This window comes from Ictidomys tridecemlineatus, chromosome 7 (genome assembly GCF_052094955.1).
Source record: "Ictidomys tridecemlineatus isolate mIctTri1 chromosome 7, mIctTri1.hap1, whole genome shotgun sequence".
Classification (NCBI taxonomy): Eukaryota; Metazoa; Chordata; class Mammalia; order Rodentia; family Sciuridae; genus Ictidomys; species Ictidomys tridecemlineatus.
This window is the reverse complement of record NC_135483.1, coordinates 142,167,405-142,191,811: the sequence shown is the minus strand read 5'-3', so window position 1 is coordinate 142,191,811 and position 24,407 is coordinate 142,167,405. Positions and strand designations below refer to the sequence as shown.

Below are 24,407 nucleotides of genomic sequence, written 5' to 3'. Positions count from 1 at the left end.
TGAAAGAGTTTCCAGTGTGGTTCTGCTAATTTACATAACTACCAGCAGTGTAGGATCCTAGTGTCATTGGCTTTACTTCTTTTCCAACAGTTAAAAGTTATCTCTTTAGAAGTTTTTAGTCATTTTGGTATAATGTAGTAATATTTAATATCTCATTGTGACTTACATTTTTATTTCCCTAGTAACTGATGATGTTCAGTCCTTTTCATACTTTTATGGGCCATTTTGATGCATTATTATTTTCCTTTCTCCTTATCCAGCAGATCTCAGAATAATTAAGTACCATTGAGGACACTAATACAGCACAGTTAGAAAATGATTTCTTCTAATCTACATAAAGAAATTGAAGAAGATGTAAACTTGATTGACTAATACTGAAAACTTAAGGTTCAGGTTGAGTATCCCTTACCAAAATATTTGAGACCAGAAATGTTTCAGATTTGGGAGTTTTTTGGATCTCTTTATATTTGCATAGGTGTTACCACTTGAGCATCCTAAATCTAAAATCCTCCAAATCTGAAACTTTTTGGATTTTGGAGCACTAAAGATTTTTACAGTTTAGATAGGGATGTTCATCCTGTATTTGTCTTAAATTGGCATGCATTTGACAAAGGGGAAGTATTAAGGCCATTAATTTATGATTAGAATTTTTAAATAAAGCCAAAATGCATATGAGTAAATACAGTGATTGGAAATTGTTGGTAATACTTGATGGGCAATAATTTATTGTCTTTAGTGAGCACTTTGTGGTCCTGTTTATAGGAGTTGATTCTTAATTTTTTTATGTTTATTTATTTATTGGTACCAGCGATAAAACCCAGGGGCACCTAACCACTGAACCACATCCCCAGCCCTTTTTTATATTTTATTTAGAGAGGAGAGGGTCTCTCTACTTTGCTTTAGGGTTTTGCTAAGTTGATGAGTCTGGCTTTGAACTTTTTTTTTTAACATTTATTTTTTAGTTAGACACAATATTTGGGCATAAAGAAGTAGACACAAAGTTTTCCTATGTATATCATTATCAGTATTTGAAATTCTTCCTTAAAGAAGGTTAGTTCATTTTAGTCAGATTGTGTTTTCTGAGCATTATTGAGCAAAGCATTTGTTATGTAAGGAGATATAGGGACAAATAAATGTAATTAATTCTACCATAAACATGTATAAAGGGAAATGACTTTTGATCTGTCTTGAAGGAGAGATAGAGGCTACTTAAATGAAGAGCAAAAAAACTGGAGAGCAGTGTAGTCAGAAGGAATAATTCATATAAGGGTGTGACATTGAAAAATCATGTTCTAAAAAATGCTGAGAATTGCAGTTTTTTAATATTTGAAGTTGGAAGAGCAGTTTGGAGCCAGATTGAATACCGAGTTAATGAGATTGGACTTGATCCTGTTGAAACTAGAGGAATAGTGCAAGTGTTCAATTAGGAAAGTAATGCAATAAGATTCTTATTTAGAAGAAAATTTGGGAAGCTGAGTAGAAGGGGGATTGAAGATGAGAGCCTAGGGATGGACTAATAGGGCTTACTTGAAGTTGATAGTTTGAGTAGGTAGGTTGATACAGGGAGATATTTTTAAATTGGTGCATATTAATTATACAGAATAGTGGGTTTCATTGTGGCATATTTGTACATGTACATTAACATACTTTGCTCAGTTTTATTGTTCAGTTCTTCCCCTTGCTTTTTCCTACCCACCACTTCACCTCACCCTGCTATTCTCCCTTCTATTTTCATAAGATTCCTGTTCCAAAGATTTTTTTTGGGTGGAGAAGATTGTTCAGTTTGGACTTAAGTTCTTTTTGCCTATGGTTTATCCAGATGCAGTAAGAAAGAAAACTTAAGTTTGAGTATTCATTTCTATGACTCATTCTTCAAACATGTTCTTTGTAGGTTTCTGTAATAACAAGAATGTCCTAAAATATCTTCATCTCCTCAGTGAGGTTGCATTTCATTCTTTCCCACTCTCATCAATTGCTCTTTTATTCCCTATGCTTTTCTTTAATTCTTCTTATATAGGTCCTGTCTGGATTTCTTCATCCATTCTTTTCTTTAGTGGGCAGGAGGCTGGGGATTGAACCCAGGGTGCTTTATTTTTTATTTTGAGACAAGGTCTCACTGAATTGTTCAGGGCCTGCCTAAGTTATTGACTGACTTAACTTTGAACCCAGGGATTTTTAACCACTGAGCTACATACTCAGCCCTTTTTTATTTTGAGATGGGGTCTTGCTAAATTGCTTAGGACCTCACTGAAGTTTGCGAGTGTCATTTTTTCACCCCCACCCCCACCATGCTGAGCTCTTTATCCATTCTTTTTTTGATGGGTGGGGGTACCAGGGATTGAACTCAGGAGCACTCAACACTGAGCCATATCTCCTAGCCCTATTTGTGTTTTATTTAGAGTCAGGGTATCACTGAATTGCTTAGTGCCTTATTTTTGTTGAGGCTGGCTTTGAACTACTATCCTCTTGCCTCAGCCTCCTGCCTCAGTTTCCTGAGCCACTGGGATTATAGACATGCGCCACTGCGCCGGCGTCTTTATATCCATTTTTGTTATTATTTTGCCTCCCCTTTCCCTACCATCTTATCACAAATGATGTTAAATAAAAAGAAGATTGTAAAAAAAAAAACTAAAATGAGTAGCTTTTAAAATATTTGGAAGATTTCTCATTTTATGGACTTAAATATCCAGAACTTTATATGTGATAACCTGTGTTCATCTTGTAAAGGCTAGTACTGGACAATATTTGTGCAGTCTTTTGTTATAATAATACTATTGAGTACCTGATTATAAAGTAACATAGGTTAAGGTTTACTTACATAGTATATGGAAGGACTTTTGTTCATATCTGATTCCCACTTACTTCTTTCACTGGGAACATAGAAACCGCAGATTAGAGCTATTCAATTGCACCTTAATTCCTAGCCATCAAATAAAATTCATTCTATATCTGGGCACATAGTAGATAATTATATCTATTAGATGAATGAATGTGCTCTTATCTTTTGGTCCCTCATCCAGCAAAGGAAAAGATGACTGCTCCATCAGCTAAACCTGTAAGTGCTCTGGATTATCATGTCCTCCTGGCTGGAAATTCATTCTCCCTCTCTAGTGAATCTTTCTCATAAGCATTTTAAAGGTTTGTCTTTCCTATTTTTAAAACCAAACACCTTTTGTCTTATGTCCCCTTCTAGCTTCCACTGCTGTGTTTCTCTTTTTTTCCTCAAACTTCATGAAAAGTTTAGGTCTATAGTTGTTGTTATTACTCTGTCACTTCTTGCTCACTAGTCATTTTCTTTATTGACTTATCTGCAGCATCTGATGTTGTGTATTTCCTGTCTTTCTTGAAACACATTCTTTCCTTTTTATTTACCATATTTTCTTGGCTGCTTCCTTCTCATCCCTTAAATGTTTGTGTTCCTTATAGCTCACCTTCTATCCTCATTCTCATAGTGCCTGAGTGATATAAACTACTGTGGATGAACTCAGTAGCATAGTGAGAATTTCCAACTATATATCTCTAAGCATATATCTCTTTCTGTGCTCTAAACCTGTAGGACTAGTTTCTTTACTTCTGTATATCTCAAATAGTTAAAACTCAATAATCGAATTAACAACTGTCCCTCTCCACCTGGACCTTATCTAGTAGTAGTTCCTGTTTTACCATCTATTTAGTTGCCTAAGCCAAAATTCCCCCCTTGATTTTTGGAGTCTTTATTTTGGTTTTTTGAAAAAAATAGTTTAAACCTGTTTGATGCAGTTTTTTTTTATTGTTGATTATATGTTCTAATTTTTATTAATGTAAAGTCAGAAGTTATTTGACAGGGTTTTTTTTTGGTGGGTGGGGGAATGGTGCTGGAGTTTGAACCCAGGTCCTTAAATGCACTAAGCACATGATCTTCTATTGAGCTACATTAAAAATGTGCAGGAATTTGTTTTATCAAAGGAGGTTAATTCAGTGTTCTAAATCGTTTTTTTTAAAAATCAGTTTTCTGAGATGAAAAAAAAACTTGATTAGTTCTCTTACTTTCACTTACAAAATGATGTTGTATTATTACAGCATTATGTATAATAGTCATTTCTGCTGAGAAAGCAACACAGCTTCCTGCCATATCTATTCTTCAATTATTGTATGCTCATTTTGTTCCCTAGGATGGTAAAACTTCTCAAATAGAAACTGTCTCTTATTGCTATATGTCCTTCTTATAGTAATGTTGTGGGCATTATAGATCATTTTAGTAATGGTTGACTTTTTTTTTTTTTTTTTTTTTTGGTACCAGGGATTGAACGCAGGGACTCTCAACCACTGAGCCACACCCCCAGCCCCTTTTTTTTTTTTTTTTTAAAAGACAGAGTCTCACTGAGTTGCTTAGCGCCTCACTTTTGCTAAGGCTGGCTGGCTTTGAACTCGAAATCATCCTGCCTCAGCCTCCTGAGCTGCTGGGATTACAGGTGTGTGCCACTGCGCCTGGTAGTAATGGTTGACTTTTTTTTTTTTTTTTATATTTTTTTAGTTGTAGATAACACACACAGTATCTTTATCTTTATGTGATGCTGAGGATTGAACCCAGTGCCTCACACGTGCCAGGCAGGCGCTTGACCAATAAGCTACAGCCTCAGCCCTTAATGGTTGACTTTTAAAGCTTAAGTTTGTAAGCAACAGTTTCAAGTGAATGCTGCCTTTTGCATCCCATATATTACCTACAGATAGGCAGAATAGATATAAACTGTGAGATTATAGATGTAAATTATGAGAGATTAAAGGCATTAGAATTTGTTTCAGTTTACATTGATCACTGGATTTATTGACCAATATTCTCTTAACTGAAATTTCACTCTTATTGAATTCTTTAAAAAGTAAGCTGTCCTGCTGGCTTTATTCCCATTTTTGGTTTATCTTTGCTATTTAGAATAAAATAGTTTTGAAAACAATAAGCCAGGAGGAACAAAGACTTACTTTTTTGTTTTGTTTAGTTTTTACCTAATATTCAGTTAGAGAAGTTTAGCTCTCATGCTTTCTTTCAGGGCCAGTGGGCTGCTTCTCATTTGCATTTGTTTTTTTCTTTAGATATTAGGATCAAGGAAGAAGAACCTGATCCTGAAGAGTGGCAGCTCAGTGGTGATTCTACATTGAATACCAATGATCTAACACACTTAAGAGTACAGGTGGTAGATGAAGAAGGGGACCAACAACATCAAGAAGGAAAAAGACTTCGGAGGGTAGCTTGCACCTGTCCCAACTGTAAAGAAGGCGGTGGGAGGTATGCATACATGATCCATACTCCTTATGTTTTTGTTTTTGTTTGTTTGTTTTTAAGAGTACTAATATCACCACCCCAAATTTTTAAAATATCGCATGCCATGTCACTTAATTTGGAAAATTATTCATTACATGATCATTTTTGGGTGTGTGACTGTAAAAGAGTGTGATAAATTAGAAAATAAAAATATATGAAATTGAATTTTCAGATATGAATGCCTTTAAAACTAAAATTATGTAGTTTTTTAAAAACAGTGTAACAGATGTAATTTTATTGGCCCATATTAGAAATAATACTGTTAGCAAACTAGCAATGGGTTTTGCTTAAATACAGATTAAAAAAATTCTTGAGTATTGCAGTTACATAAAAATATTGTTTTTATTAGAAAATTCAGAAATATCTGATAGCACAAACATTTCCATTTTCAACAGAAATGGGAATAAATGGCCTTAATAGGGGGAATTTTTTTTTTTAGTATTTCAAGTCAGTTTTTTTTTTTTTAAAAACTAAATACTAAGACAATAACATGACAGGAATAAACTCAAACCATTAGTATTTGTGTCAAATGTTAAGCTTATTGACTAAGACTGTGACTCATTTTTAAACAACACCTCAAATAATTGATGTAGCAATGTTGACGATGATGCATAAATTATGCATCAAGCCAATGTTTGAGAAAGAGAAAACTTATATAGCAGTATTGTTATCAGGCAAGATGGGATTAAGGTTTAAAGTTCAAGTCGACAGACATGCATATCTTTCTTGTTAATAATATGAAGTTTCCATCAAACATTTAATATTCATAGTACTTTTTTCTATAGCTTTGAAATACATGAGCAAAAACTGGTAGAACTGTAAAGCTATACTGAACAATTTCTTGGTCATAGTGAAAGGTCTTAACACACTACTGTTAAGTACTGTTTAAGTGACAAAATATACTATAAAATAGAAGGGTGTATATAAATATATGCAGTTTATCTGACAAGATCAACTTTCTCTGCCTTTTTGGATTGGTCTTATTAGCTGATTTGTACACTGGCCAGCCCATTTGCAATATTACTACTACTGCTGTTATTACTACTACTACTAATAGCTAATATCTGCTAACATTGTGAACTTAATATATTCCAGTATATTCTTATATGTGAGCTATAGAGAAGTGGAATGACTCAAGAACAAACATAAATACTTACTCCAAAGATTTTGCCATTATACTACTATCTATAGAGTGAATCTGCTTTTGCATTACATTCTTAGGTGTTTGCATTTATTGTAATCAGTTGTTTTAAATTTATTTGTTCAAAAAAATTCTTGTTAGACAATAACTTTTGAAATTCTCATTTTAGAGGAACTTATGAAAATCAAATCTAATTGTAGACCTAGGCCTGGCCGGTTTCATTTGTTGTTTAAAGTAAAAATCTTTTAATTAATTTCTATGTGCTAAACTAACATATTCCTAAAAATTCAGCAATATAGAATAATATTTTAAAACACCAAAATCCTAACCTACTTTAATATTAACCACTATAGCACTTTGTTATGTATCCTTTCAGATATCACATGTATTTTAAAGTAGAATCATTATCTCCTCACTGTTTTAGTTGTCTCTTCTTATTTTGAAAACTTATTTTCAAGTCTAGTTTGTATCATTTTTATGTCTGAAGTATTCTATTGCATGATGTGTAATAATTTAGTATCTTCTTTTGTTGGGGCTTGTCATAATCCTCACATAGGTCTTTGCACATTTGTCTGATTATCTCATTAGTATAAATTGGCAGAACTAGAATTGCTGGGTCAAAGAATTTTCTGCTAGAAAGGCTGAATCAATTTCAACTCCCACCAGCGCTGTATTAGAATATCTGCATTTTCACATCCTGACCAACACTGGATTTTGTTATTAAATATATATATATATAATTGTAGATGGACACAATGCCTTTATTTTATTTGTTTGTTTATATGTGGTGCTGAGGATCAAATCCAGGGCCTTGTGCAAGCAAGGCAATCGCTCTACCACTAGCCACAACCCCAGTCCCAAACACTGGATTTTAATCATATTTTTTAACCTTTTAAAGCTGACATGTGAAAATAATATCAGTATTTGTTTTACTTGGCGAGGTTGAACATTTTTTTGGTTGTTACTTTGCCATTTTAAAATTTCTTGTGAATTGTTTGTCTTTTGTGAATCTGTTAATTTGTGTATTAACTGTCATGTGCAAATATTTTTTGCCAGTTTTATATTGCCTTCAGCTTTATGTCGATAGTTTGCAGAATGCATTGTTATTTAAGTAGTTCCATCATATGGTTGACAGACTTTTTTTTAAACACAAAATTTAAATTGGTCAGTGTTTTATTAGATTCCTTGTTATCATGTGATAAAAGCCTGAGAATTATAAAAATATTAACACTTACTTTTTTCTAGGACATTTTTTACTTGGTTTTAAAAAATAGCTTCCTATAAGTAATAAAAATCAAGGTTCTTAAGAAGAAAACTATATTGTCTATTAAAACTCTTTTGAACAATATACAACTAGTGTGTGTATATGTGTGTGTGTATGAGATAGGAACACTTGTATAAATTGCAATTGTTGCATCTAATTAGTAGAAGCACTAACATAGTAAGTCCAAAATATTTCATAACATTCTGCAACGAAGAGAAGTGGCATGTAAGATTTTTTAAAAAATAGTATTTTGGCCCTTTTTTCCCCAATCATTTTCTTAAATTTTTTTTAAAAGAATACGAGCAAGATGGCATTTTTTGAGAGTTAATTTCATTAATCTTTAGAGAACTGCATTTTGTTTCCCTTTTTGAGCAAGGTGTAAAAATAATAAAAACATTCATTTAGCCAATATTTATTGAGCAGAACCAACCTTGAGAAACACTAGTGGAGGAGACATCTTGATTGTAATAAAGTAAAATAGAATTCTAAAGACATTATTGTGTAGGTTTTGTATGCATTAAAGCCTTGATCCGTATTTTTTAAATTAATTTGTAAAATCTGTTTTGTCAGCATTTAGTTTGTCTTGTTTTCTCCCACCTTAACCAAGAGAAATTAGATTTATACAACTTAAAATTTTGCATTATTTATTCTGTGTCTCTATCTTGTGGTCATTAAATCACTATGCACTTACGAATAGAAACTTAAAAATTGTTAGTTTTTTAGGTTATCTAATAGGTGCTAGTGGCTATATAATAGGTATTAGTGGTATCTAATTATGTGTCAGTCAAGAAGAATTATTGTAAACTGGGCGCAATGGCACACACCTGTAATCCCAGTGGCTCAGGAGGCGGAAATAGGAGGATCATGAGTTCAAAGCCAGCCTCAGCAACTGCGAGGCTGCTAAGCAATCAGTGAGACCCTGTCTCTAAATAAAATAGAAAATAGGGCTGGGGATGTGGTTCAATGGTCAAGTGCTCCTGAGTTTAGTCACCCTCCCTCGCAAAAAGATGTGTGAATCTTTGTTGAGAAATTCACTTCAGTCCCTTTCCCTTCTGTCATAGGACATGGCAAAAATTCATATCTAGCATATTTAGATCTTAATCTTGAATCAGATACCCCCACCTTTTCTTTTTGTGGTGCTTGGGATTGAACTCAGCACTTCATACATGTCAGTCAAGTGCTCTACTGCCGAGCTACAGCCCTAGCCTCAAATTTTCTTTTGAAGTGGAAACTTGGACTTGAATGTTGAACATTTCCCTTAAATTATAGTATTTATGTATGACTGTGCTCCATTTTTTTCTTTTTTTAAAATGTGTTTTAATAGTTTTCAGTTTTCGGTGGACACAACATCTTTATTTTATTTTATGTGGTGCTGAGGATCGAACCCAGCGCCCCGTGCATGCCAGGCAAGCGCGTTACCGCTTGAGCCACATCTCCAGCCCTCATTTTTTTCTTTCATAGATAGATACTGATCTCATTTTAAACAGTGAATATTTCTCTTATGATTCAATTGAAAAGTCTTTCCCTACTGATTTTTTGGTTTTTTGAGAACCCAAATTTGTTGTGTTGAGTTGTTAGATTCTTAGGCTTTGTTAGTGCTCCCGGGATAAATTTTGCTGAGTTTGTGAAATAACACTTTTGAGTTTATAAAAAGCACATTGATTCACCTAAGTGGTAATCTTAGAGGAGAGGCAAGAGGTCATGAATATACAAGTGAACTGAATTGGGTTGTCTGTGAAATTGCTATGGTGAACACAATACGTAAAATTGGTTTGTACACTACAAGCCACAAACATTGCTGTTTTTCTTAAGGCTATTAAGGATAAAGCAAATTTTTAAGAAGCTGAATGAAATGGAAACAATCAAACTTTGACATTGCAAGTGAGCCAGAGAAACCTTTCACTCAAGAAACCCAGCTCTTTGAAGAGAGTTGTAGAAAATGGGGGTGGACTGGAGCAGGAACTAGAATTGTGTTAGATTATGACATCCTTGCCCTTGAGACAACAGCATGACTCCTCCTTGTCTTTACTTATGCTATTCCTCTGCCTGGAATGCCTTCCCTTCTTTCTATCTAAATCCTACCCACCTCCTCCACGAAGTCTTCTCTAACTACTGGAGCCCACATTGATGTCTCCCTGTTCAGAACACCTATGGCACCTAACAGCCAGCACTGCACCGTTTAGCACTGTTTGTCCTATGGCAATTTCACATGCTACTGAGTGTGAGTACATTAAAATATAAATGTGGGGAAATATGCATTTTTCCAGTAAAATTTGAGAAACACTAGGTGTATTGTATACAGGAGGATTTATAGGATATGGAAAGTTTATAGGCTACACCTAGACTGTGAGATTGGGGGAGGAGGGCAGATGGGGGATTAAATATACTGTTAAATCTCAGAGAAACATTGCAAAGTTTATACAGTGTGATTTTGGTAATTGTTGTGTCCAAAACGTCATGTTAAAAAAAAACTACAATTTTAATAACAGCCTGATTTTTGTTGTAGTCTTTAATACTGTCCCTATAATAGTTCTAGAATCAAAAAAGTTTAGATGCCTCTGTTCACTCATCAAAGCACGTGTCTTCCAAACTCTGTTGTTGGTATCAAATACTGAAATGTAATGTCAAATTATATGACATGGAAAAGATGTTATTTTGTTATATCCCTTATGTATTATTTTGGATAGCTTTGCATAATTTATGGCAGAAATAATTTAACTGTAAAAGTAATTTTGATTTCATTGAATGATGTGAGTTAAGACCATAGCTTTAGCTAAATTTAAAAAAAATCAAAAAAGCTTTGTCCAAAGTTAACATATACAAAGTGTAGCTATTCAAATATTTTAAAAATATGCTTAAATCGAGATGATTTATTTGAATAAATATGCTTAAATCATGTTAATTTATTTACAGTCTGCTTAAACTACCTATATTCTTTTTAATCGTGCTCAGTTAAATTTGTGCATTTATATTTTGGTTTAAATATTTAAAAAATTATCTGACATGACATGACTATTTTAATAACAGTTTCCCATACAGTTAATTGAATTGGGCTTATGCCTAGTATTTGAGAATTGTTTTCGACAGACTAGTAAAGAGCTTTACTGTACATTCATGTGTATTCATAATTACATAATTCTTGAGTATATTTACATTTGGAAAGCAATCATTAATTCTGAAGTAAAGTTAACATGTAAAACATGTTTAAAATATATAAATTTTTATTTAAAGAGATAAAAATAGTTTTGATTTCTGATTTCATGTTGATAATGTCTTCTTTTTGAAACACAACATGAGGATGGATATATGATATAAATGGTAATGTCCATTTGAATACTTTCATATATAAGTGTATATTATTCTGTGTGTGTGTGTGTTTTTTTTTTTAGAGGTACCAATCTTGGGAAAAAGAAGCAACACATTTGTCATATACCAGGATGTGGTAAAGTCTATGGGAAGACCTCACATCTGAGAGCGCATCTGCGTTGGCATTCTGGAGAGCGCCCTTTTATTTGTAACTGGATGTTCTGTGGCAAAAGATTTACTCGAAGTGATGAATTACAGAGGCACAGAAGGACACATACAGGTTAATAATATTTTATATTTGATTTTTTTTTATGCGTTTGTATGTTGGGGATTGATCCAAGGACCTTGCATATACTAAACATACACTATACCCTGAGCTTTACCCCCATTCCCTCTAATATTTGTTGAATTTAATCTTGATGACTAATTATATCACAGTTTTACCTTCAGTAACACTAATATAAAAACATTAATTCCAAAGAATAAGCCAATGTGAACTATCTTATAAAACTAAGTTTTATTTTATGAAGATTTTGGTTAGCTTTTGTTGACATTGTAGAATATCTTAAGAGCCACCTATTTTGTTCATTTTAAATTGGTTACTTTTACTCTTGATCCATCTTGTTGTTCTTTCCTCCTAACACTGTAGCAAAGAGTAAACTTTTTCTTCTATTAAATTTGGGTATTTCACCATTCCTATTAGTTATTTATCTTGAGGTAAGGGAAAGACATTCCACTGAAGAATATCCAAGGCATTGTTGAGGTTGAAACTCTCCTTTGATTTTTTAAAAATTTTCTTATCGATGTATTGTAGTTATACATAATAGTAGGATTTATTATGCCATATTTGTACATGAACGTTATTTGGTTGTTTTTACATAGCATTATGTGATTGTTACATGAGGTAGACCCCAGGACTGATCCAAGCTGAAGTCTAATGTACTAATAATTTAGAGATAGTTTCCTCCTGCTACCATGTAAAAATTACATGATCAACGTATTTATGTAAGCTGGGGCTGTAGCTCATTGACAGAGTACTTGCCTAGAACGTGTGAGGCATTGGGTTCGATCCTTAGCACCACATAAAGATAAATAAAATAAAGGCATGCTGGTCATCTAAAACTTAAAAAAATTTTTTAAAGCATTCATTCATCAGTCTATGATCAACATTAAAGAATTGGAAAATAGATAATGTTATACAATTTTTAGAGAGTTTAGAAGAAAAAAGCATGGTGAAATGAAGAGCAATGTTGGATTAAGTCTGCAACATCTGGATTCCAATCTAAATTCTCTAGTAGATAAGCAAATAAACTGTCCCTGTTTCTGCTTTATGCTTTTTACTTTGGCTTTAAATACTGTATAAAACAATCAGTGAAGTATAAAGCATTACACATATTAGATATTCTACTTCTATATCTTTCATTAGGTACTAGTCAGATAAGATTAACTTGCAACAAACAGTATATGCAAATAGAAGCCAGGCCTGGTGACACACGCTTGTAATCCCAGTTTCTTTTGAGAGTGAGACAGGAGGATTTTGAGTTCACAGCCAGCCTCAGCAATTTAGTGAGACCCTGTCTCTAAATAAAATACCAAAAAGGGGGTAGGAGTAGCTGGGAATTCCCTGGTACCCCTCTGCCCAAAAAAAGGTAGATAGTGAAAAGATTTTACATTATAGTTTGTGCTATTGGATATTCTCAGAAGGAAAGATAATTATTGCTTGATATAAAGGCATCCTTGGGTAGTGAACCTTAAAACTTTTCTTTTGTGCAATTTGTTCAGTAAGTTTTAAAAGGAAATAATATAAATGGAGGGAAAAGTCTGTGATCAAATAAGTGGGTTAAAGAGGATACAAATACCTACAAGGGAGTACTTCTTAGAATTTTTAAATTGAAAGCTAAATGAACATCATATGTCTTTATGTATAAGTTTTCCCAACCTCATTTGATCATTGTGCTATTTGTTGTGGAACATCTCTAATGACCTTCAAAAAAAATATTGGGAAGTATCTTTCTAAAAAAAATGGTGGTGTGTTGATAGAAGTAAGAGCACGAGTGAAGTTTAAAGTTTTTACATAAACTATTTCTGTTATGTAGGATTGAGGCATGTTGTAGAAGGACCTGTAAAGGCAATGGAGCATCTGAACTGTTGGGTTATCTTGAAGTTACCCTTGCATTCCATATCATTTAGTACAAAGATGAAGTTTTATAGTGTAATATTTGGGAAAATGAGTCTGATGTTTTATTGGCTTGGAGAAGGTAAGACTAGGAGGTTATTGTGTTGTGTTTAATGCATTAGGGCTAATATGGACTTACCTAGAGTAAAGGTACAGAAATGAAATCTAGGTAAACCTTGTTGGGGGTGGGGGTGTACTAGAGATTGAACTCAGATGTGCTTTATCACTGAGCCACATTCCCATCCCTTTTCTTTTTTTTTTTTAAATTTTAATTTTTTAGTTGTAGTTGGACACAATACCTTTATTTTATTTATTTTTATGTGGTGCTGAGGATCAAACCCAGCATCTCACAAGTGCTAGCGAGGGCTCTACCTCTGAGCCACAATCCTAGCCCTCATTTTTTAAAAATTTTTTATTTTGAGATAGGGTCTCACTAAGTTGCTTAGGGCTTCCCTAAATGCTAAGGCCAGCCTTCAACTTGCAATCCTCTTGCCTCAGTCTCCCAAACTGCTGGGATTGCATGGTGCTGAGGATCAAACCCAGGTTCTCGTACCTGCAAGGCGAGTGCTCTGCTGCTGAGCCACAGCACTCAGCCCCACTAAAACATTTTTATTTATTTATTTTTATGTGGTGCTGAGAATCAAACCCAGGGCCTTGCATGTGCAAGGGGAGCGCTCTACCGCTGAGCCATAATCCCAAACCCCCCACTAAAACATTTTTGAAGAAAGAAATTAAGAAACTGTTTACTAGATTTATTGATTGATTTCACTCTTGATTCCTTTTAGGTTCGCCTTTATCTTCTCTTTCAAAACCCTCTTATGCGATAGATTATTGATATAGTAGAAATTCAATCTGTCTTTTGTATTAAGTATTCTTGCTAGAAAGTAAATTTAGGCATCATTTATTAACACCTTTAAAATCTTAGTATATCAAGCTGATATTGGTTATTCCAACTGAAACCATGTCAGGTAGCCATCTCCATTATTCTTGATACTACTCAGTCTTTCTGAGCCTCAAGCTTACACATCTTTGTTTTACTTTGGAAGTGCTCAGTGTTGTTACTTGAGTTCATATTTAAGAGTTGAAAGTTTAGTATTGTGGATATGAAAAGAAGTGTGTTACATATAGATGATTGTGTTTATTAGCTGGTTTCTATTTCTTTCACCTTGATGGTTTCCAAGTTTCCAAACAAATGTTAAATAGTATTGAACCCAGGACCTTGTGCACTCTACCACTGAGTTAAGTTAAATTGCCCAGGCTGGCTTGAACTTGTGGTCTTCCTGACTCAACCTCTAACGTCACAGGGACTACAGGCTTTAACAGAGGTGTTTCAAATCAAAATATTATTATAGTTTATTAGTCTCTCATACAATATGTTTGAGGATTGCTTTTCATCCAGAAGTAAAGATGGAATTAATTTTGGAGAGATATTCAATAAGAGGAATCTTGAGGAAGCAGCTCATGAAACGAATACAATTTTAGTAGATCCCTGCTTTTCACTCTCAACTATCAGTTTTGGCTTTAAGAGAGAAGATCTGACTATTTGAGATTGAATTTTTAAAACTAAGTAACAATTTTTTTTCCCTTAACAGGTGAGAAGAAATTTGTTTGTCCAGAATGTTCAAAACGTTTTATGAGAAGTGACCACCTTGCCAAACATATTAAAACACATCAAAACAAAAAAGTTATCCACTCTAGCAGTACAGTGCTGGCCTCTGTGGAAGCTGGGCGAGATGATACTTTGATAACTGCAGGAGGAACAACACTTATCCTTGCAAATATTCAACAAGGTTCTGTTTCAGGGATAGGAACTGTTAATACTTCTGCCACCAGCAATCAGGATATCCTTACCAACACTGAAATACCTTTACAGCTTGTGACAGTTTCTGGAAATGAGACAATGGAGTAAATATTACACAAATACTTATTCATTGTGGTTATTTTTATACAGTAGTGAGAAGAATATTGTTCCTAAGTTCTTAGATATCTTTTTATTGATGTGCAAAAATTTTTGGATTGACAGTAACTTGGTTATACATGACACTGAAATGCCTTACTTTGTATGATATTCCATAGTATATTAAAAATGGTAAAATTGCATGGGTTTTGTAGGTACTTTTGGAATCTAGAAGAAATGAAATTTTACCAAGTTATATAAAGAGAAAATTGAATTTAACAATGCGAATGGTAGTCTAACCAAATGCATCAATCCTGTGTGGTTTAGTGTAAAAATGAGAACATGTTGGTATTTATCTATTGTAAGATAAAAAAAAAAAAAGTTGGTGGGTGAAAGAAATCATGTTATGATAAAAATTTTTGTAATTTTCTTGATGACTGGAATTTTTATTATGCATAACTGACAAATCAAGTTTCCAAGCAAATGTTACATAGTGTAGGCTTTACTTAGCTTATCAATTTGTCATTTTGAAGCTAATTATTTTAATTAGGTTAACTATGTACAATATTTTAAGCATTACTCTTGTAAGATTTTGAAAACTACATTTTAACATGGAACTCTAGGGATAGTCACCTTTTAAATCCTGTTGAAAAGCCATGTTTAAGATTTAATTTGCCAAAATAATGTCTTGTTAATATTCTTTCAATAACGAAGTTGGGCAATATAACCAATGTTTAAAAAAAGTTTAAAATGTATAGGTTGAGGCATTTGGGTGGTAAGAAAATGTTATAGTGAATTAGCCCTTTTCTTGAATATTGGAGGACCAAAAAAAAAAAAAGAAAGAAAAATAAATAAGGTGTATTGCGTCTTAGCGGTGATTTTTATCCAATCTTGTTTCCAAAAACCATGTCTGCCAGGGCCTTAAAAGCCATCATGTAAATTACCAATAAAGTATAACATATGCAAACATAACAAAATCACTTCCATAGTGACAATACTCCAACCATATGGATATTAGTCATAGAAAACTAGACGTTTTATGATATTTTTTTAAGTTTTTTTTTTTGTTTTATTTTTTTGTCTAGGTAGTCAGTCTGCACTTAAATATCAACCATTTTCCTTTTTTTTGCTTCTTCCCTTAAAATTTATATGTATCCAATACATTTAATTGAGAAACGTATGTTTTTTATTATGCTGTATTTTCTTTTTATTTTTTAATTATTGTTTATATTTTCAATTAAAAATGTACAAAATAAAGTTACATTGCTGGTCTTGTAAGAGCTATACAATTTTCCTAAATGTATACCTATAACTGCAGCAGTTCACCTATTTCAGAAATTTGGAATTCTGTTCATTTGTTATCTTTAAGACCACCTCAGATTTAAAGGCTACCTTATTGTACGTTTCAAGTGTATTATAACAGTGTGGTAGTTAATAAAACACTATTTTTTTTTTCTTTTGAGTTTGTTGTATTCCTATGCATTTAAAATATTGTAGTGGTACAGGATAAGAAAATTTGTGTCTTATTTTTTAACTTAGCAATTTTCAGATGCTTGATTTTAGACACTGAAATTGTAAACAGGTATATTTATTTAAGAAGCGTTGTATAGAAAATTAAATTGGCAATTTAATTTTTCACCTAAGAATGACTTTGTTAAATACAGCTTTTGGGGGAAAAAAGTCTTATTAACCCTTAGCCTATGTGAATTCATATTAGTTTTATCAATTCCATTTGCAACCTCTCTTTTGTTTCCCCTTTAAAGCAGTACATTTTTTTAAAGAAGCACTGAACATAATTCAACTGTAATCCAGGTTTAGACACAGTTTAATTATAGTTCATTTCCAAAATAAAAGCTATCATAAGTGACGCCATGAAATTTCCTAACACTTGATTTTAATACATTGCACTAATTTTCTAAAACAACTCTTGAGTAACCAATATTTACAATAGATGGAATATTTATGAAAAATCTGCCATCAGGTATATTTTTGTGTGTACATATTTGTATATATAGAACCCAGGCAAATTATATGAACGAGGAAATAAGAGTCTGTATGTCATGTCTTAACACCAGAACTAGAGTGCAGAGTGTGAAACGTTTCCAAAGTATGGGGTCTGGAAAAGGAGCAGACATCTTGTTTCAAAAGCCAAAAGCTTTCTCAGGACTGAAGTAAAAATCTTAACTGCCATAGAGAAAGGGAAGCTTTTCTGGCTTTAATTGTTCATCTAGGTCAGAAAGTGCAGAATCCCTGAGATAGGAAGGGAATGATAGGTTTTCCCAAAGGAAGATTGTTAAAGCAGTGCATTTAAAACAACAACAATAACAAAAACTTATTTTTAGTTGTAGTTGAACACAATACCTTTATTTCATTTGTTTATCTTTATGTGGCACTGAGGATCAAACCCAGGGCCTTGTACATGCTAGGCTAGCGCTCTACCACAACCCAGGCCTATTTTGTATTTTACTTAGAGACAGAGTCTCCCTGAGATGCTTCGGCCTCACTTCGGGCCTCACTTTTTCTGTGGCTGGCTTTAGAGTCTTTTATTTTAATATTTATTTTTAGTTGTAGGAGGACACAATACCTTTATTTTATTTCTATGTGGTGCTGAGGATCAAACCCAGTGCGTCATGCATGCTAGATGAGTGTTCTACCAGATAGAACCCAGCCCATAGGGTCATTTTTTAATATTTAAGATTGTATGAAGACGATTATTCACTTTAACTGTCCCTTGAGTCAGGAGATTAAACCTTTTTAGAATGACAGTACAGTTGTTTCTAAATAATAATGGAATTTTATATTATTTATAGAGCATGTGATCCAAGAATTTCCAAACATAATTTAGAGACTAAATGCAACAAAAAAAAAATACTCTTGAAAAATTATTTAGTTTTTAGGTTTTGTTAGTATCCTTTAATATATTATTGATTTTAGATTTTTTTCCTAACAAAGTAGTTTAGTCTTAAGTGATTTTAAATATTTTTCTATTTTTAAAAATTGAATATCTTCTAGATATGTAATATTTGAAGAATTATTCTAAGGTTATTTTTTTTCTATTAAAAAAGTGTTTAGTGTATATGAGTATTTAACAACTTGTAATAGTTCACTAGTGGACTATTCCTCTATGAACCAAGAGAAAATACCACTTAAGAGCATCTCATTTTCTGTAGATTGGTGTTTAAGAACTTTGAAAAGTGACTCAGTTAACAAAAAATACACAAAATCTTTCAGCGAGATACACTTGTAAATAACTTTGGCCTTTGAAACAGTGAAAATGTTGAAAAATATTTTAAAACATTCAGATAAGCTGAAGCCATGTCATAGAAATAGTTCTTAACCAGTATTGTTCAAACATCAGGAAATACTGGAGAGCTTTGTCTGTAAATTCAAATGTTTGGCCTCTTTTTTTTTTTTTTTTTTTTTTAAAGAGAGTGAGGGAGAGAGAGAATTTCAATATTTATTTTTTATTTTTTGGCGGACACAACATCTTTGTTTGTATGGGGTGCTGAGGATCGAACCCGGGGCCACACGCATGCCAGGCGAGCGCACTACTGCTTGAGCCACATCCCCAGCCCTGGCCTCATTTTTATAAAAATTCTTTTTAGATATTCATGGCAGTAAAGTCTACTGACATACTAAGTGGAGTATGACTTACTATAATTAGGGTCACATTCTTGTTGTAGATGATGTAGTTTCACTGGTGGTGTATTCGTATATGAACATAGGAAAGTTATGTTCAATTCATTCCACTGTCATCTGTTCCCATCTCCCCTCTCTTCCCTTCATTCTCCTTTGTCTAATCAATGAACTTACACTCTCCCACCCCCCGATATTGTTAGCATTTTATGAGTAATATTCTTTAGTGTACATACACCTCATTTTTTTTTTATCCATTCATCTGTTAAAGGGCACGTAGGTTGGTTCCATAGCTTAGCTATTGTGAATTGAGCTGCTGTAAACATTGACGTGGCTGCATCACCGTAGTATGCTGATTTTAAGTCCTTTGGGTATTTGCTGAGGAATGGGATAACTGGGTCAGATGGACATTCCAGGGGCTGTTTGATCCTCAGTACCACATAAAAATAAATAAAGATATTGTGTCCATGTATAACTAAAAAAAAAAATTAAATTTCATTCCAAATTTTCTGAGGAAATCTCTTGCTTTCCATAGTGGTTGTACTAATTTTTAGCATGCAATCCTACCAGCAATGTATGAATGTGCCTTTCCCTCCCACATCCTTGCCAACATTTATTGTTACTTGTATTCTTGATAATTGCCATTCTGACCAGAGTGAGATGGAATCTCAGTGTAGTTTTAATTTGCATTTCTCCTAATTGCTAGAGATGTTGAACATTTTTCACATATTTGTTGACCATTTGTATTTCTTCTGTGAAGTTCCTGTACAGTTTCTTTGCCCATTTTTTGATTGGGTTATTTGCTTTTTTGGTGTTAGGTTCTTTGAGTTCTTTATATATCTTGGAGATTATATATTCTGCTCTATCTGAGGTGTAGGTGGCACAGATTTTCCCCCATTCTGTAGACTCTGTCCATATTCTTGACTGTTTCATTTGCTTTGAAGAACCTTTTTAGTTTGATACCATACTATTCTTTTTTGGGGGGTAGGGGCCGCCAGGGATTGAACTCGGGGACACTTAACCACTAAGCCACATCCCGAGCCCTTTTTTGTGTTTAAATAAAACACAAGGTCTCAATGAGTTGCTTAGGGCCTAAGTTCCTGAACTCATGATCATTCTGCCTCAGCCTCCTAAGCCACTAGGATTACAGGCGTATGCCACCATGCATGGCCACTTATTAATTCTTTATTTTACTGCTTGCACTTTTGCAGTCTTGTTGAGGAAGTCGGTTCCTAAGTCGGCATGACAGAAGGTTGGCTGGCCTCATTCTTGACCTGCTGTTGGGGTGTTGTGTATATATATTTTGAAACATTTCCTCAAGTTGCTCTGGTAAAAACTCCTATGTTAGAATCACTTAAAATTGAGCAAGCATCTCTTTGGGATCTTAATTGTAATTTATTCATAATTCTGCTTCCTCAGGATATTTAAATTTTTTTATTGTATTGAGCATTGTTTGAAATTTGAGATTGTTACATAAATGATTTTGGAATAACATTTGGTTTTTAAATTAAGATGACATGTTAGTCATGCTACTTGTAGACAATTTATTTTTCAGTTTAAAGTATATGAAGTTGGTAATAATTGTTTTCAGTGTAAAAGAGTTATTTCAGTATGCAGTATGTTTACAACTTAATGCCATGAATGAGTATTAAATCTTTAATTGACGAAGTATGAGACATTAGTTGGTAGCTTAGGAACAGAATTTGATATTTTAGTTAACTCACTTTTATTTAGTGTTTTAGAGACACAAAGATTCAGAAATTGGCTTCTTGCTTTGTTCTGCTAAAGTTGCATATAACCAAATATATTGTAAATATATATAATGGGCTGTAGAAAACTAAAAGGGAGAATCCTGCATGGAGAAGTCTGGGAAATGCAGGCAGAGTCACAGTTGCATGATAGGGGAATTTATGAGGGATGGGATGAAGTTGGGAGAGGGACTGTCATTGCAAGGAGTTGAGAATGTAGTATTTATATCAATTGTAAATTTTTTTGGTAGGGGGACGGGTAGGGGGAGAGCTTTTGTAGAAGAATTGAAGTCCAGAGTTTTCAAACACCATGGAATCTAGCTGAGCTAAGGACTAAACCTTCACACTGAAGGAACTGTTAAGAGAGAAGCACTCAGGGAGACCATAGTATGTATCAAGGTTGTGCTGAACATCAAGTGCAATAAAGTTAAGTTGATGAAGAGCAAGAGAAGACTGCTGGTTTAGGCAACGAAGAATTGCCTATTAATCTTTGTAAGCAGCTGAGTGGATAAAAGATTAGTTGATGACATGGTTGGAAAAAGTCTATATAGAGACAGCAGAGAACAGTATTGGTGAGAATATGGATAGGTGACTGGCCAGATCAGGAATGAGGAAAACATTTTTTTTGACAGTTGTATACTGATGAATATAGGGGAAATAAGTATAAAAATTAGAATGACAGTCCACCTAGAGGTAACTATTGTCTTTTTTCCTTTAAGTGTAGTAGTTGAACTTAAAATCCATGTTTATTTGTTGTTGTAAAATAAAAACCTTTATTGTATGTATTAAAACAGTATTTAAAAACTGTAGCACCTGTAATCCCAGTGGATTGGGAGGCTGAGGCAGGAGGATCACAAGTTCAAAGCCAGCCTCAGCAACTTAGTGAGACCCTTTGTCAAAATAAAAAAATATAAGGGGCTAGGGTTATGGCTCAGTGGCAGATCACTTGCCTGGCATATGTGAGGCACTGGGTTTGGTCCTCAGCACCACATAAAAATAAATAAAGGCATTGTGTCCATCTATAACTAGAAAATTTTTTTTTAAATAAAAGGGCTGGGGATGTGCCTCAGTGATTAAGCACCCCTGGGTTCAATCTCTTTACAAAAAAAAAAAAAAAAAGTAGGGTTTTTCACTGTTTGAACTACTATTCATTCATTGATTTTCTCCTTCAAAATGAAAGGCAATCTTAATGATTGCAATGTGAAAAGGACATTTAGAATCTAAATTGATAGTGATGTCTCTGAAGTGACTGCCTCATCAGGAAGGATGGAGAAAAAAGAAAAAAAAAAGAAAAGCACATAAAAGTGTCTTGAAGAAATTATGTCCTAATGCTAATTTAGCAGTTCTGAGAACCATCTAAAGCCCCTGCTTTAATTTTGATTGAAAGGTAAAATTTAGCATTTAATGGTTTAAGGTTGGAAAACATTAAGCTGGTGCAGCTTATTTCTCTAATGCCTAAGACTCCAATTAATACACAACAAATACAGAAAGTGTATTTAGAATACCTGTCCAATTTATGTTCCTTTTCTGAATATTATTTCCTGCTACCTTCAAGGAGGAACTTTTCAGATTGAACAAGGTGGATGGACATTGGTCAAAGTTGAGCCAATTAGATGATTTCTCCTAAGAATGTGGAATTGGGAAACAATATCTTGAGGGGTCCCATTTGGAACATGCAAGTGAGGCGGAAAGAATAAAGCAAAGACAACTTAATCCTACCTCAGAAGAAAAAGAATGACTGCTTTGATTTCTGGTAACTGCATTTTTTAGTTCCAATTTTTGTGCCTGTCTGCATTTTGTGCTCTGAGGTAATAAGAAAGCTTTGAAATTTACTGTAAGACTCCTCCACTTCATTTTTTCCTAAAAAAAACTTAGGAGGCTATATAATGCCAAGTAAACAACATCTGAAATGGTTCATTCCCATATAAAACACAATAGTTTGAAATAGTTGGTCACTTGGTCCATAGAAAATACCAAAAAGAAGCTGGGCACAATGGCACATTCCTATAATCCCAGAGGCTGAGGCAGGAAGATTTCGAGTTCAAAGTGAGACTCTGGCAAATTAGTGAGGCTCGAAATAACTTAGCAAGATAGAAAAAATAGCAAAATAGAAAAAAGGGCTGGCAAAGTCGCCCAGATCTTAAGTGCCCCTGGGTTCAATTCTTGGTACCAAAAAAGAAAATACCAAAAAGAAAAGCAAGTCATGGTTAGTGCCAGATGAGTCAGCTTTAAATGAGAGAATTTAGTACAGAGCTTAGATGAATCAGAAAGGGTAAGCCTTACAGGACCAATAGAATGAAGAAAACTGATAAGGCGAGGGGCTGGGAATGGGGCTCAGTGGCAGAGCTCTAGGTGGATTTTTTTTTTTTAATATTTATTTTTTAGTTCTCGGTGGACACAACATCTTTGTTGGTATGTGGTGCTGAGGATCGAACCCGGGCCGCACGCATGCCAGGCGAGCGCGCTACCGCTTGAGCCACATCCCCAGCCCTCTAGGTGGATTTCATTCTCAGTACCACATATAAATAAATACAATAAAAAGATCCATTGACAGCTAAAAAATTTTTAAAAAGCCAATACGATTTAGAGGTCCCTCTATAGTCTTTACACCCTCTTATCAGATGGCTATATCTGTGTTTGGTCTTAAGGAATATTGACCTTCTGGCAACATTATTCTTATTATCACACTACTACCTGTACATTTTGGACTTGGAATTGGCTTGTGCCTTCCTTTCCCCCCACCCCCCACTTTTGGGTACCAGGAAATGAACACAGGGGCACTCCACCACTGAGCCACATCCCCAGCCCTCTTGTATTTTATTTAGATACAGGGTCTCACTGAGTTGCTTAGTACTTCACTGTTGCTGAGGCTGGCTTTGAACTCTCAATCCTCCTGTCTCAGCTTCCGTAGCTGCTAGGCTTACAAGTGTACACCCCTGTGCCCGGCCTATGTCTTACTTTTGATTGTGTATAACCAATTACTTAGTCCTTCCATACCTGATCATTTAAAAATTCTTAGTTTATTAATTGCATCTTCCTCATTTTTAATTCTTGATAACTTTCTATAACTTTTTTATTTTGATTTATTTAGTAAAGGTAAAGGCTTTCACAGGATAACAATGATTAAGTACACAGGATTAGGATTTATACACATTTGGACTTGTATACTGCTTACTAGCTATGTGAAAGTGGGCTCTATCTTTCCACTCTGAACCTTGGTTTTCTACTGTATAAAATAGGGATGAGGGGCTGGGGATGTGGCTCAAGTGGTAGGGCGCTCGCCTGGCATGTGTGTGGCCCGGGTTCGATCCTCAGCACCACATACAAAGATGTTGTGTCCGCCGAAAACTAAAAAATAAATAATTAGAATTCTCTCTCTTTCAAAAAAATAAATAAAATAGGGATGATATAGGGCTGGAGTTGTGACTCAGTGGTAGAGTGGTTGCCCCTCATGCATGAGGCCCTGGGTTTGATTCTCAGCACCACATATAAATAAATAAAGATCCATCAGTAACTAATAAAAATATTATTTTTTAAAATTGATTATCAGGGACTGGGGCTATAGCTCAGTGGTAAAGCACTTACCTATGTGTGAGGCCCTGGGTTCAGTCCACATCAAAACAAAATGGGTAAGCAAAATCAATAAAAATAATAAAGTGATATCAATAGGCATAATTAAACATTAATTAAAGCAGAAACATACATGTTTTTCTCACTAGTTTCATCTTTTAATTCATTTAACCCTTGCCCTGGTATAGTGCTCTCTGTCCTGACTTCTAGGGTCTCCCCACACAGTTGGTGACCGTTTTGGATTGAATATTGTGGAGAAGGCTTAAGCCCAGCTAGTTATTGCCCATGATGTCAATTTCGTCTAAGGGCTAGGTATACAGGTTAATGCACATGGTGGGTTGGTAGGTGTGAAATAGTGATTTAAATTCTTATT

The 24,407-nt window shown here is 34.2% G+C and overlaps 1 protein-coding gene and 1 long non-coding RNA gene across 4 annotated transcripts in view; both read left to right on the top strand.

Moving 5' to 3' along the window:
• Sp3 (Sp3 transcription factor) overlaps positions 1–16,542 on the top strand; it is a 52,786-nt gene extending 36,244 nt beyond the window's left edge. For both annotated transcript variants that reach the window (XM_078017620.1, XM_078017619.1), the window contains 3 exons: positions 5,068–5,260; positions 11,091–11,287; positions 14,776–16,542. In XM_078017620.1, coding sequence (XP_077873746.1) covers positions 5,068–5,260; positions 11,091–11,287; positions 14,776–15,092 — 707 coding nt within the window. In that variant the 3' untranslated portion in view covers positions 15,093–16,542. The remainder of the gene's footprint in view (positions 1–5,067; positions 5,261–11,090; positions 11,288–14,775) is intronic.
• Positions 16,543–18,034: 1,492 nt separating this feature from the next.
• Positions 18,035–24,407, top strand: part of LOC120892777 (uncharacterized) — a 32,465-nt gene continuing 26,092 nt past the window's right edge. The window contains exon 1 of one of the 2 annotated variants that reach the window (XR_013424149.1): positions 18,035–22,217. This is a non-coding gene — a long non-coding RNA (uncharacterized LOC120892777). The remainder of the gene's footprint in view (positions 22,218–24,407) is intronic. The other variant, XR_013424148.1, reaches the window with a different exon arrangement.